The sequence below is a fragment of the Trichechus manatus genome, unplaced genomic scaffold (assembly GCF_000243295.1).
Source record: "Trichechus manatus latirostris isolate Lorelei unplaced genomic scaffold, TriManLat1.0 scaffold00200, whole genome shotgun sequence".
Lineage (NCBI taxonomy): Eukaryota > Metazoa > Chordata > Mammalia > Sirenia > Trichechidae > Trichechus > Trichechus manatus.
In genome coordinates, this window is record NW_004444136.1 from 1,189,222 (window position 1) to 1,202,685 (window position 13,464).

The 13,464-nt window shown below is 45.4% G+C and overlaps 1 protein-coding gene across 1 annotated transcript in view; it reads right to left on the reverse strand.

The window, feature by feature from the left end:
* Positions 1–9,897, reverse strand: part of CUNH10orf53 (chromosome unknown C10orf53 homolog) — a 17,582-nt gene extending 7,685 nt beyond the window's left edge. Inside the window, exon 1 of the mRNA XM_004387947.1 lies at positions 9,801–9,897. Within this exon, the coding sequence (XP_004388004.1) occupies positions 9,801–9,897 (97 nt within the window). The remainder of the gene's footprint in view (positions 1–9,800) is intronic.
* Between the last annotated feature and the right edge of the window lie 3,567 nt (positions 9,898–13,464).

Sequence of the window (13,464 nt, forward strand, 5' to 3'; positions counted from 1 at the left end):
GACTCCCTTTAATAATTCTTGTAAGTTTGGTTTGGTTTTTACATAGTCCCTTAATTTCTGTTTATCTGGAAATGACCTAATTTTACCATCATATCTGAATGAGAGTTTTGCAGGATATAGTACTCTTGGCTGGCAATTTTTTTCTTTCAAGATTTCATATATGTCATCCCATTGCCTTGTTGCCTGCATGGTTTCTGCCAAATAATCCGAGCTTAGTCTTATTGTTTCTCCTCTGTATGTGACTTTTTGTTTTTCTTGAGCTGCTCTCAGGATTTTTTGTCTTTGGTTTTAGCAAGTGTGATTATGATATGCCTTGGTGATTTTCTTTTGGGGTCTATCCTATATGGGTTTTGTTGAGCTTCTTGGATAGTCAGCTTTTCATCTTTCATGATATTGAGGAAGTTTTCTGTCAGCAATTCTTCAGTGATCCTCTCTGTGTTTTCTGTTTTCTCTCCTTGTTCTGGAACTTCGATCACTTGCAGATTTTTTGCTTTTGATTGTATTCCACATAATTCTCAGGGCTTCTTCATTTTTCTTTGTTCTTTTTTCTGATTTTTCCTCCAACAGGGTTGTATCCAAGTGTTTGTCTTCAATTTCACTGATCCTGTCTTCCATCGTTTCAAACCTGCTCCTCAGCCCTTCTATTACACTGTCCAGTTCTGAAATCTTGTTGTTTATCTTTTGGATTTCTAATTGTTGTTTTTGTATGATTTCTGGTTGTGAATTTATTTTAGCATTTTGTTCCTGTATTATTTTCTTGAATTCTTCCATTTTTTTGTCTGTATTTTCCATGAATTTGTCTATTTTTTCCTCATTTTTGTCTGCTTTTTGCTTCAACTCTGGATAATTCTGAATATTAGAGATTTGAATTCCCTATCAGTTAGGTCTGGTGCCTTTTCTTCTACTGGAAGGTCAACTGGTGTTTTATTTTGTACGCCTACTGGAACCATCCTGTCCTGTTTTGTAAATGTTTTGATATTGTCTGCTGACTTTAGGGGCATTCAGTGGTTATTTTCCTCATTTATTGATTATAGATTTGTTTGTTTCATCCTGCTTTTTTGTTTTATTTGGTTATGTCTGAGCAGGCGGGCTGTGCATTCTTTGTTGTTTGCTTCCATGGGCACGATACTTTTCACCTCCTTCTCCAATGGGCAGGGTCAGTCACTCAGGTATGGTACAGCAGGGCAGGTCCAGCTGAAGGGGAGTTGCTGGGATGGGTTGTTTGTGGCATGTACCAGGGCTGAGAGTGCGGACCGGGAATCAGTGCAGGGCAGGTTCTAGTAGGCTGTACCTGTGCTGCTTGGGAGTGTGATGTTCAGTGCACAGTGCAGGTAGGCAGGAAGGAGGGGGTAGATTGTGATTTGTGGAGCTAAGATAGGTACGGGAAAGATGAGAGAGAGGAGAGAGGAACAGGAGCCAAAAACATACACACAAACAAAAAAGAGTGCTCAGGAAGTTTGCTATTGGAGTGGGGAGATGAGAGACTGGGAAATGGGGAAAAACAAAAATAAAAAAAAGAAAAAGGGTAAAAGAAAAAAATGAATAAATCGAGAAACTGGAAATGAAGAAAGACAAAAAGGGAATAAGAGAGAGAAGAAAACAAAACAAAGAAACAAAAAAAAAAAAAACAAAAAGAAAAGAAAAGAAAAAAGAAATGCCCCCAGGGATGTCCCTGTGCATCTGCACAGAGTAAGGGAGTAGCTTCCAAGCCGCGTGGTGCTGCCCAGCTAGAAGGGGCTCCCAATCCGAGAAAAGAAAAAAACAAACAAACAGATCAAAGCAGAACAAATCAGGGCAAACAAAAAAGCCCTGGGAGTCCTACCAGCATGGCGGCATGGGCCAGGGAGTGGTTTCACATTTGAGTGGTATTTTGCAGCCTATCAGGAAGAAGCAAAGATGGTGCATGGAGCCAGGTATTTGAAAGAAAGGAAGAGGAGGTGGTGAGAGGTAAGGAAGAAATCTAAAGAAGGGGAAAAAAGCAACACCAGCAGCCAACAAAAGGCACTGAGGGAGCCGGCCAGTGTGGGCCAGTGGAATCCAAGTGACACCGGGGTGCTTCCTGGCCAAAAGACTATGACTGCAGGAAGCAGAGGAGACTAAGTGGGGTGAAGAAGGGTGGGGGTGGGAAAGTTTATATTGCTGGTTACTGGTTGTTCTGTCTCTTACTGGAAGCTCCGTGAAACTGCTTTCTTGTACCCCCTGTTCGCTGATCTCCGATAGGAGTCCAAGATGGAGGATCTGTACTGCGGTAGCTGATAGGGATCTTTGCTCTCTGTTCTCGGTCAGTTTCTTATTCCATTTGGTGCTCGGCTGAGTTCTTTATCTCTTCATTTGATGCTTAGGGTTTCAGGACTGACGTGTGACTCTGTTTGACTTAGTTTTTCTGAACTTTGCTGCAGAGGGACGGCGTGGTGCTTCTGACTATAGCACCATGTTGCCCAGAAGTCAGGGCTATGGTTTTTAAAGAAACACACAGAATTCAGATGCAGACTTTACAGATGAAGGCCTGCAAGTACAAGGCTTTGTTCTCGCTGTGACATCAGTGTTGGGTCTAAGGCTGAAGGTAGGGGTGGAGGCAGGTGTTGCCCACTCTGCTTTGTCACTACTAACACCCTGCCACCCTCATCCCCCCACCCCACCCCATCATCATCCCTCAGTAAATGTTGGCTGCCAGTGTTACACGAGTTATCATTCATGGCTATGCAGAACTAACTTTTAAAATCAACCGCCTGCCGATACCTTGAACATACTCAAGTCTCCTTCAGCCAAAATAATTCTTCCCTCGATCTCAGAATACTCGTACCCCTCGCTGACTGCCGGAAGACCAGCCTGCGCCCATTGCCTTACTCTTCACTTCCTGGTCTCTTTCACCTCCTGTGGGTGCGCCTTTGCCACCATCTTCTGAGCCCACCCTGCAGTGCTCAGAACCCACCACCACCATGAATGGCATCACTGGCTCCCCCCACCCCACTCAGCAGAGTGACACTGCCACCTTGATCCTTTCCTACTTCTCTAACATACTTTTGCTGGTAAAAATTGTTTCAAACTCTAAAATTTTATCAGATTATAAATGAAATACAAACTCATGGTATTTAAAAAAATACCTGAGACATTATAGGAAAGTAAAGAACAAAATAAAAAAAGAAAACCATCACTCATAGTTCTTCCATCTCTCTCTCCCTTTGTTGTTTTCAATGGAAACAGGATCATACCGTGCTTGGATTTCCGCCCCCTCCCTGCTTTTTCCCCCAGGCACTGTGTGTTGGGAATGTCGCCCCCTGCATCCTCCTCACTGCTCCACTGCATCCACTCCCGGGCGGAGGGACTGCAGTGCACGTAACCAAAACCAAAACCAAAGCAGCTGCCATCAAGTCAGTTCCAAGTAATGGCCATCCCAGGTGTGCCAGAGTAGAACTGTGCTCCACAGAGTTTTTACGACTGTGACCTTTTGGAAGTTCAACAAGCTTCTGGGTGGACTCGAACCTCCAACCTTCTCGTTAGTAGTCAAGCACTTAACTGTTTGCACCTCTCAGGGACTCCACGGTTTACATAGCTGTTCCTTTTTCTGGCTGTTTCCACCTTCTCACTATTGGCGGGGGGGAACACGGCTGCAAATATTCCTGAGCATGTCTCCTTGTGCATTTGGGAACTTTTTGTAAGGAGGATCCGGAGAAATGAGACAGCTGGACCCTGCAGTTTGTGGCTCACTTTTACTTGACACTGCCATGTCACCTCCAAAGTGACTGCCAGTTTACCCTCCCCAGCAGTGTAGGCGAATACTTCGCATCGACTGTGAGTTAGTCTCTTTCTAGAGATAACTCCTGCTCCACCGTTTGGTGCCTGTTAGCCATTTTCTTTCTGAAGCTCTCCTCTTACTTCTTCCCGCGTGCCTCCACAGTCTCTGTGAACTCTGCACCCGCTCCTACTCGGGCTGCACCCCTCAGAGGGGCCTCCTCCAGTATTCTGTCTTGCTTCCTTGGCAATCTCATCTCCCGTCGTCCCAGTGTTCAGCTCCATGTAGGTGCCTTTGCTTGACTAGTATTTACTAATCCTTATGACATGTCAGGCACTCTTTTAGGTGCTAGGATGCGGCAGAGAACAGAACAAACAAGAATCCCTGCCCTCTGAGGCATACACCCAAGTAGGGGAGAAGGATAACAAGGTAATTGACTAAAATATATGATGTATTACCACCACCCCCTGTCAGTTTGTCATACTGTGGTGACTTGCATGTTGCTGTGATGCTGGAAGCTATGTCACTGGTATGCCAAATACCAGCAGGGTCATCCATGGTGGACAAGTTTCAGCAGAGCAGACGAGACAGACTATGAAGTAGGCCTGGTGATCTACCTCCGAAAATTAGCCAATGTAAACCTCTATGGATCACAACCGAACATTGTCTGATATAGTGCTAGAGCAGGTCCCTGGATGGCACAAACAGCTTGGCAGTTCAAATCCACTGAGTGGTGTTACAGGAGAAAGGCCTGGCAATCTGCCTCTGTAAAGATTACAGCCAAGAAAACCCTATGGAGCTCTGTAACACACGGAGTCGCAATGAATCAGAACACACTTGACGGTAATGGGGTTTTTATGGTGTTGGAAGATGAGCCCCTTATGTTGGAAGCACTCGGAACACACAGTGGCCACAGCAGTGGACTTGAGCATGCCAGTGATGATGAGGATGGCGCAGAACGGGGCAACGTTTCCTGTTGTACGTGGCATCGCCATGAGTCAGCCCACTCGATCGTGACTAACAACATGATGTAGTCGATACTTACGAGCATTAAAAAAAAAAGAAAAGGAGGGATGGGAGACAAGGAAGAGGGAGGCAGAGGGAAGCAAGGACGTTTTAGATTGGAATGAGCAAGAAGGCCTGCCTGGCAATGTGGCTTTTGAGAAAGCGCTGAAGCCTGAAAGAGAGGGAAGAGTAAAGAACTCGCAGGTATCTGGGGAAAGAGTGTTCTCAGCAGAGCAATGGCCCCAGCTGGAGCAGAGTGAGCGAGGTGGGAGGAATGAGGACAGCCGGGCCCTAAGGAGCTTCACAGGCCATTGTAAGCCTTCAGCTTCTATCCTGGGAGCCATTGGAATGTTCTTAGGAGCGAGCGCCATGCTTTGACTTGGGGTTAACAGGATCCCCTGGCTCTGGCGCTGAGAATAGACAGCAGGGAGACAAGGGCAGTGGCAGGGAGATTAGTGAGGAGGCCAGGACAGTAATCCAGGCAAGAGATGGTCGCAGCTTAGATAGAAGAGGGGAGGTGGGTGGCAAGAAGTGGTCGAATTTTAGACACGGTTTGAAGACAGAGCTGACAGGATTTGCTGACATCCTAAATGGAGAGTGTGAGAGGAACAGATGAGAGAAAACTGACTCCAAGGTTTCTGGACTGTGGAGCTGAAAGGGGCAGGTGCTGTCACCTCAGATGGGGGATAAGCAGGAGAAGTCAGCTTGGGAGCATCAGGAACTCGGTTTGGAAATTTGGACATGTAAAGTCTGAGACACCTATTAAACATCCTGCTGGCAAGGAGAGGTCCCAGTTTTAGATATAAATATTCAGCATAAAAAAACCCGTTGCTGTCGGGTCGATTCTGACTCACAGTGACCCCCTAGGACACAGTGGAGCCCTGGTGGCGAAGTGGTTAAGAGCTCAGGCTGCTAGTCCTATAGGGTCGTTACGAGTCGGAATCGACTTGATGGCACACGACAACAGGACAGAGTAGAACTGCCCCTAGGGTTTCCGAGGAGCAGCCGGTGGATTTGAACTGCCAACCTTTTGGTTAGCAGCTGATCTCTTAACCACTGTGCCACCAGGGCTCCAATTTAAAATAGAGATGGCATTTAAAGCCATAATTGACCCCTGCTTCAAATCTCCTGCCTTATTTTTGTTCTAAACTCCAGAACATAATTTCTAACCACTGACTTTTCAGTATTTCCACCTGAATTATTTTTCTCCTACTTCCCCTCCCTAAATCTCTTCCTTCAGAATTGGTCTGTTAAAGCACATCGTTGATCTCATCATTCTTTAGTTCAAAAACCTTTGCTGACTCCCTGTTGCCAAAAATAAACCAGCCAGACCTGACTTCAGTCAGACCTAAACATGCCCCCAGCTGTCCCCGCTTCCCCTTGCCACTGACTCCCCTCAGGAATAATAAAAACGAACTCTTTCAGTGGCAGAATTCTTGCCTTTCATGCAGGAGGCCCAGGTTCAATTCCCTGCCAATGCACCTCATACACAGCCAAACACTTATCTGTTGGTGGAGGCTTGCATGTTGCTATGATTCTGAACAGGTTTCAGTGGACTGGAAAGATCTGATGGAAGGCACCAGATAATGGGGCTCTGTCTCATGCATAGGGCATTGGTTCAGTGGTAGAATTCTCGCCTTCCATGTAGGAGACCCAGGTTCAGTTCCCAGCCAGCGCACCTCATGCACAGCCACCCCCTGTCTGTCAGTGGAGGCTTTCATGTTACCATGATGCTGGACAGGTTTCAGCAGAGCTCCAGCTAAAGACACACTAGGAAAAAAGGCCTGAGGCTCTGCTTCCAAAAATCTGCCAGTGAAAACCTTATGGATCACAACAGTGCAATCCACAACTGATCACAGGGATGGTGCAGGACCAAACAGCATCTTGTTCCGTCGTGCCTTGGGTCCCCATAAGTCGAGGACCGACTCAACGGCCGCGAACCAGAACAACAGCTATGTTTGCTGAACGTTTGCTGTGTGCAGGCACAGTGTTCAACACCTGACGTGCATTTTCATTGGAATCTCACATCACTTAGGTAGGGATTCTCATTCCCTTTTACCAATGAGACAATGGGGCTCAGAAAGGTAAATAACTTGATCTTGACATTGGCCACATGGTTCCTAAGTGGTGGAGACCAACTCAAAAGGAGAGCTCCTGGACTTCAGAGCCCCTTGCTTAACCTCTGCACATGCCATCCCCCCACCCACAGAGCCAAGAGTGGAAGCCAGAGACAAGTGAGGGGCTGAGGGGGTGAGAGGTCCAGGGAGAGGTGACAGGTACAGCCAGCAGGACTTGGTGACAGACCAGATGGATAGGTTTCTTTCCCCTAATACCTGCAAATGTTAGATTATAAGAAAATTATGACCTGTTCATTTGTCCATTCTGCTTTAGTCTGACTCTTGGTATGTAGATGATCTAATTGGACTCTATACTGTCATGCTGATTGTGGCAGCAGTAAGAAACACAATTTAAAGGTGTCTGAAAAAGTCAAGAGGTTGGGGACAGGGAGAGGAAGAAGACTTGGGAACCTCTTGAATGCAAATTCTTTCCAGAGGCCTCAGACCCACTTTATTTGTAGAGAAATGCTGTAGTTGCTCAGCCTGCCCATTCAATGAGCATCAATTAAAGGAGCTTTATGAGCATCAACTGAAGGTGGATGGGGCCTGTCAGAGGGGGACTGTCATGGATTGAATTATGTCCCCCTGAAAATGTGTGTATCAGTTTGGCTGGGCCATGGATTCCTGGTATTGTGTGATTTTCCCCATATGTTGTAAATCCTGCCTCTATGATGTTAATTAGGAAGGATGGGTGGCAGTTGCGTTAGCAAGGCAGGACTCAATCTACAAGACTGGATTGTGTCCTAAGGCAATCTCTTGAGATATAAAAGAGAAACGCGAGCAGAGAGACAGGGGGACCTCATACCACCAAGAAAGCACTGCCAGGAGCAGAGCGTGTCCTTTGGACCCGGGGTCCCTGCGTGGAGAAGCTCCTAGTCTGGGGGAACACTGATGAGAAGGCAGACAGAGAGAGAAAGCCTTCCCCTGGAGCTGACACCCTGCATTTGGGACTTTTATCCTACTTAACTGTGAAGAAATCCATTTCTCTTTGTTAAAGCCATCCACTTGTGGTATTTCTGTTACAGCAGCACTCCATGACTAAAACAGGGACGAAGACAAAAGTCAGTCATTTAGGCTGTGTCCTTATGCCAAGACTACGAAGCATTTTAAGTGGCACAAACGGTTTGTGCTTGACTACTAACCTAAAGGTTGGCAGTCTGCACCCACCCAGTGATGCAATGGAAGAAAGGCCTGGCAATCTGCTTCCATAAAGATTATAGCCAAGAAAATCCTATGGAGCAGTTCTACTCTGTAACACATGGAGTCACCATGAGTGAGAATCAACTCAACAGCAACAGGTTTGGGTTTTTGTTTTGTTTTGTTTTGCTTTTGCTTTATACTGAGCTGTTTACAACAGAAATTTCTTAATTAACTGTGTTCGCTCTTTGAGAAAATTGGTGAATCCCAGTAACCTAAGTCCCCTGACAGAGTATACCAAGCTTCTCTGCTGACTGAGATCCTACTCACCCTTCAAAACCTAACTCAATGCCACCTCCTCCACAGACCTTCCATGACTGCTGGACCAGAACTGATGTTGTCTCCTCTGGACACCTGCAGCATTTTGCCTGGAAGACCCTGGGCTCAGCTCATGTAGTGGAGTATGGCAAGGCTCAGTCCTGGCTCTCTTCTTATTCTACATGTTCGCCCCAAGTCAGTGACTCCTACCTTTCTATCTCCAGCTCAGACTTTTCCTCTGAACTCCAGAACTGCAGAGCTGACTAACACCTCCATCTAGGTAGCTGAAAGCACATGAAGCTTCCCCAGAAAACCTAAACCCACTGCTGTCAAGTGGATTCTGACTTATAGTGACCCTAGAGGACTGAGTAGAACTGCCCCATAGGGTTTCCAAGGCTGTAAATCTTTCTGGAAGCAGACTGCCACATCTTTCTCTGGAGGAGCAGCTGGTGGGTTCGAACCATTAAGCACTTTAACCACTGCATCACCAGGGATAACCACATGAAGCTTAGTATGTCCAGAATGGAACATGTTCCCTCCGAAATGTGTTTGTTTTTGGTGTCCTGAGTGTTAGCAAAGAACACCTCCATCCATCACTGTGACATCCTCTTTACCCTCAGTGGAAGCCACTGTCCTGTCTCCCCTGGACCACTGCAGCAGCCCCCAATTTGTCTTTCTGCTTCCACTCTTGGCCTTCCCCTATTCTCTTCACAGCATTCTCTTCACAGCAGCCACAGTATCATCCCCTGCCTAAAACTCTTTCTTGGTCCAAGGTCCTGCATGATCTGGCCCGTGCCTACCTCTGCAGACTCATCCTGGACCACTTTTCCCCATGAGTTCAACAAACGCATCACCTGTTCATGACACCAGCCTTTGCAGATACTAATACTGCCTGGGATGCTCATTCTTCTCTTCACCTGGTTAGTTTCTACTTATTCTTTCAAGCTCAGCTGCAATTTCCTTTCCAGACCCCCCTCCTCCCCAGTCATGGCCACTAATCCTGTCCCATTATGATTACATCCCCATGACACCCTCTACTCTCTGTCAGCACCTTGGCGCAATTGTGATTTAGCAGTCAATGTGGAGGTCACCTCAAGGACATACATCTTTGTTCACCAGTGTGGCCTCAGGACCTGGGAGAGCGCCGGATACATACTAGGCGCTCAGTGAAGGTTTGTTGCACGAATGAGTGATCAAGGGACTGTACCTCAGCTCTGCCATTTACCAGCCACAGGATCCTCAGTGCCCGATTTGCAAAGCCGGGTTTATAATGCCTGCTCGTGTTTGCTCCGCTCTCATATTGAAGCAGTGGAAGCACTACGGAAGATGCTAAACCACCCTAGGGGGCGATGGGCACAAAGATGTCTTCCCAGAGGGGGTGGCACTTGATCTGGATTTGAGGACAGAGGAGAAAGACGCAGAAGGTATGGCCTGCAGGGTGCTCAGAGGCGCACTCGTTAGGAGCGGCCCACCAGCGCTCGACCGCCCACCTTGCAGGCCCTGCAGGCGGAAGGTGCGATGCTCCACCGACAGGCCGAGCGCGCTGTATGGCCCATAGCGCATAAAGACCACCGCGTTCTCCGGCATGGCCCGCTGGCGGCCCGCCCTTGGCCGCCTCCTCTGGTGACTGCCAACGAGAGCTACGGGCAGCCGCTCTTTTGCCCTTGGGCGGGTGGGGCGAGGTCACGCGCAGGTGGGTGGGGCCAAGTCGGGGTGAGGGTGGGGCTCCGGCATCCTCCCAACCCAAATTCTCTGCTGAATTGCTCCAGGATCTCCCTTCCAAGGTTCCCGCACCACCTACTGTGCGCCAGCGACTCTGGGTGTGAAGGAAGTGCGGTGTTTGGGGGCGAGTTGCTTTCGAGGCCCTCATGGTCAGGTAAACCCATTTCCAGCTGGCATGTTAAGTGTTAATGATGATAGCAACAATAACCAGCATTTTTACAGACCAGTTACTTATGTATCAAGCAACATGCTAAGCTCTTCCCACGTTGTTGTTAGATGCTGTCGAATCGATTTCAACTCACAGTGACCCCATGTGACAGAGTAGAACTGCTCCATAGGGTTTTATAGACTGTAATCTTTATGGGAGCAGATCATCAGGTCTTTTTCCATGGAGCCACTGGGTGAGTTCCAATCGCCAACCTTTTGGTTAGCAGCCAAGGGCTTAACCGTTGAGCCGCCAGGGCTCCTTAAGCTCATTCCATAGGTTATCTCATTTAATTAGTGTACTACCTCTGTGAATAAGACAGGCTGGGACAGGCCGAGTAACTTTCCCAAGCTAGCTAGAAGTATAGCATGGATTGAAAAATTCTTATGTTTCCTCTACTTTCTTGTCGATTTTTTCTGAACTGATTCAATATGTACTGTTTATGACTGAAAATTTTTTAAAACTTTTGTTATTGTTGAGAATATACACAGCAAAATATACACCAATTCAACTGTTTCTACAAGTATACAGTTCAGTGACATTGACTACATTCTTCTAGTTGTGCAACCCTTGTCATCCTCCTTTTCTCAGTTGCTCCTCTCCCATTAACATCAACTCACTGCCCCAAGGTTCCTATCTAATTGTTTGAGTTGCTGTTACCAATTTGATCCCATGTAGATGGTTCTTAAGAGAGCATAATGCTCAATGAAGACATTTTTCACTAGTTGAGCTAAACTATTTGGTTTTAAGAAGACTTTAGGGAATATTTTTGGTTTAAGGTTTAAAGATTATCTCAGGAAATGGTTTCAGGGGTTCATCCAAACTTCATGGTTCCAGGAAGTCTAGAGTCCATGATAATTTAAAATTCTGTCCTCCATTTTCTCTCTTTTGATCAGGATTCTTCAATAGAATCTTTGATTACAATGTTCAGTAATGGTAGGCGAGCACCATTCCGTTCTTCTGGTTTCATGGCAATGGAGGCAGTTGTTCTGGGAGGCAGTTAGCCACACATTCCATATCCCCTTCCTATTCCTGACTTTCCTTCTTCCTATGTTGCTCCAGGCGAATAGAGACCAATTGTTGTGCCTTGGATGGCCGCTTGCAAGCTTTTAAGGAACTATGCGACATACAAGGAGGTAGAACAGAATAAACATTATTAGGCCAGTTAACTGGGATGTCCCATGAAACCATGACCATAAACCTCCAAACCAAGGAACCATACACACATAAGCAGCCACAGCAGCTACTCTTTTTTTTTTTTTTTTTTGGTCTTTGTTGTAAATATATCTATCACACAACTTCTGCCAATTCAGCTTTTTACAGATGTATCACTTATTGACATCAATTACAATAATTGGCTGTGCAACTCTACCCTTAATCAATGGCAAAAAGTCATTAAAAAGACAGGAAAGAAAGAAAAGACCAAAATGGATGTCAGAACAGATTCTGAAACTTGCTCTTGAACATAGAATAGCTAAAGCAAAAGGAAGAAATGATGAAGTAAAAGAGCTGAACAGAATATTTCAAAGGGCAGCTCGAGAAGACAAAGTAAAGTATTATAATGACATGTGCAAAGACCAGGAGTTAGAAAACCAAAAGGGTAGAACACACTCGGCATTTCTCAAGCTGAAAGAACTGAAGAAAAAATTCAAGCCTCAAGTTGCAATATTGAAGGATATACAGGGAAAATATTGAATGACGCAGGAAGCATCAAAAGAAAATGAAAGGAATACACAGTCATTAAACTAAAAATAATTGGTCATCCTTAATCATTTCAGGAGGTAGCATATAATCAAGAACCAATGGCACTGAAGGAAGAAGTCCAAGCTTCACTGAAGACATTGGTGAAAAACAAGTCTTCAGGAATTGACAGAATATCAATTGAGATGTTTCAACAAACAGATGCTGTGCTGGAAGTGCTCACTCGTCTATGCCAAGAAATTTGGAAGACAGCTACCTGGCCAGCTAACTGGAAGAGATCCATATTTGTGCCCATTCCAAAGAAAGGTGATCCAACAGAATGCAGAAATTATCGAACAATATCATTAATATCACACACAAAATTTTTCTGAAGATCATTCAAAAACGTTTGCAGCAGTACATCATCAGAGAACTGTCAGAAATTCAAGCAGGATTCAAAACAGGAAGTGGAACGAGGGATATCATTCCTGATGTCAGATGGATCCTGGCTGAAAGCAGAGAATACCAGAAAGATGTTTACCTGTGTCATATTGACTATGCAAAGGCATTAGACTATATGGATTATAATAAATTATAGATGATATTGTGAAAAATGGGTTCCAGAACACTTAATTGTGCTCATGTGGAACATGTACTTAAACAAAGAGGCAGTCATTCCAACAGAACAAGGATGGCGAGACTTTGTTTCACATACTTTGGACACGTTATCAGGAGGGACCAGTCCCTGGAGAAGGACATCATGCTTGGTGAAGTGGAGAGTCAGCGAAAATGAGGAAGACCCTCAATGAGGTGGATTGACACAGCGTCTGTAACAATGGGCTCAAGCATAACAATGATTGTGAGGATGGCGCAGGACCTGGGCAGTGTTTCATTCTGTTGTACACAGGGTCACTATGAGTCGGAACCAACTCAGTGGCACCTAACAACAACAAACAATAATTTTTTAAGGAGGCACCATAACGTTTTCCATAGCGGTTGGACCATTTTACATTCCTCACCAGCAGTGCGTAAGAGTTCCAATCGCCCCGCAACTTCTCCAACACTTATTTTCTGTTTTTTTTTGATTTGTGCCAGTAATGTCAGGTTGAGATGGTATCTCACTTTGGTTTTGATTTGTATTTCTCTAATGGCTGATGATCGCGAGCATTTCCTCATGTGTCTGTCAGCCACCTGAATATGTTCTTTGATGCAGTGACTGTTCATATCTTTTGCCCACTTTTTAGTTGTATTATTTGTCTTTTTGCTAGTAAGTTGTTGAAGTATCCTATAAATTTTAGAAATTAGACCCTTGTTGGATATGTCATAGCCAGTTTTTTTTCTTAGTCTTTTGGTTGTCTTTTCACTCTTTTGGTGAAGTCTTTTGATGAGCATAAGTGTTTAATTTTTAGAAGTTCCCAGTTATCTAGTTTATCTTCTAGTGTTTGTGAATTGTTAGTTATGGTTTGTATTGAATTTATGCCATGCATTAGTGCTCCTAGCATTGTCCCTATTTTTTTCTTCCATGATCTTTATTGTTTTAGGTTATA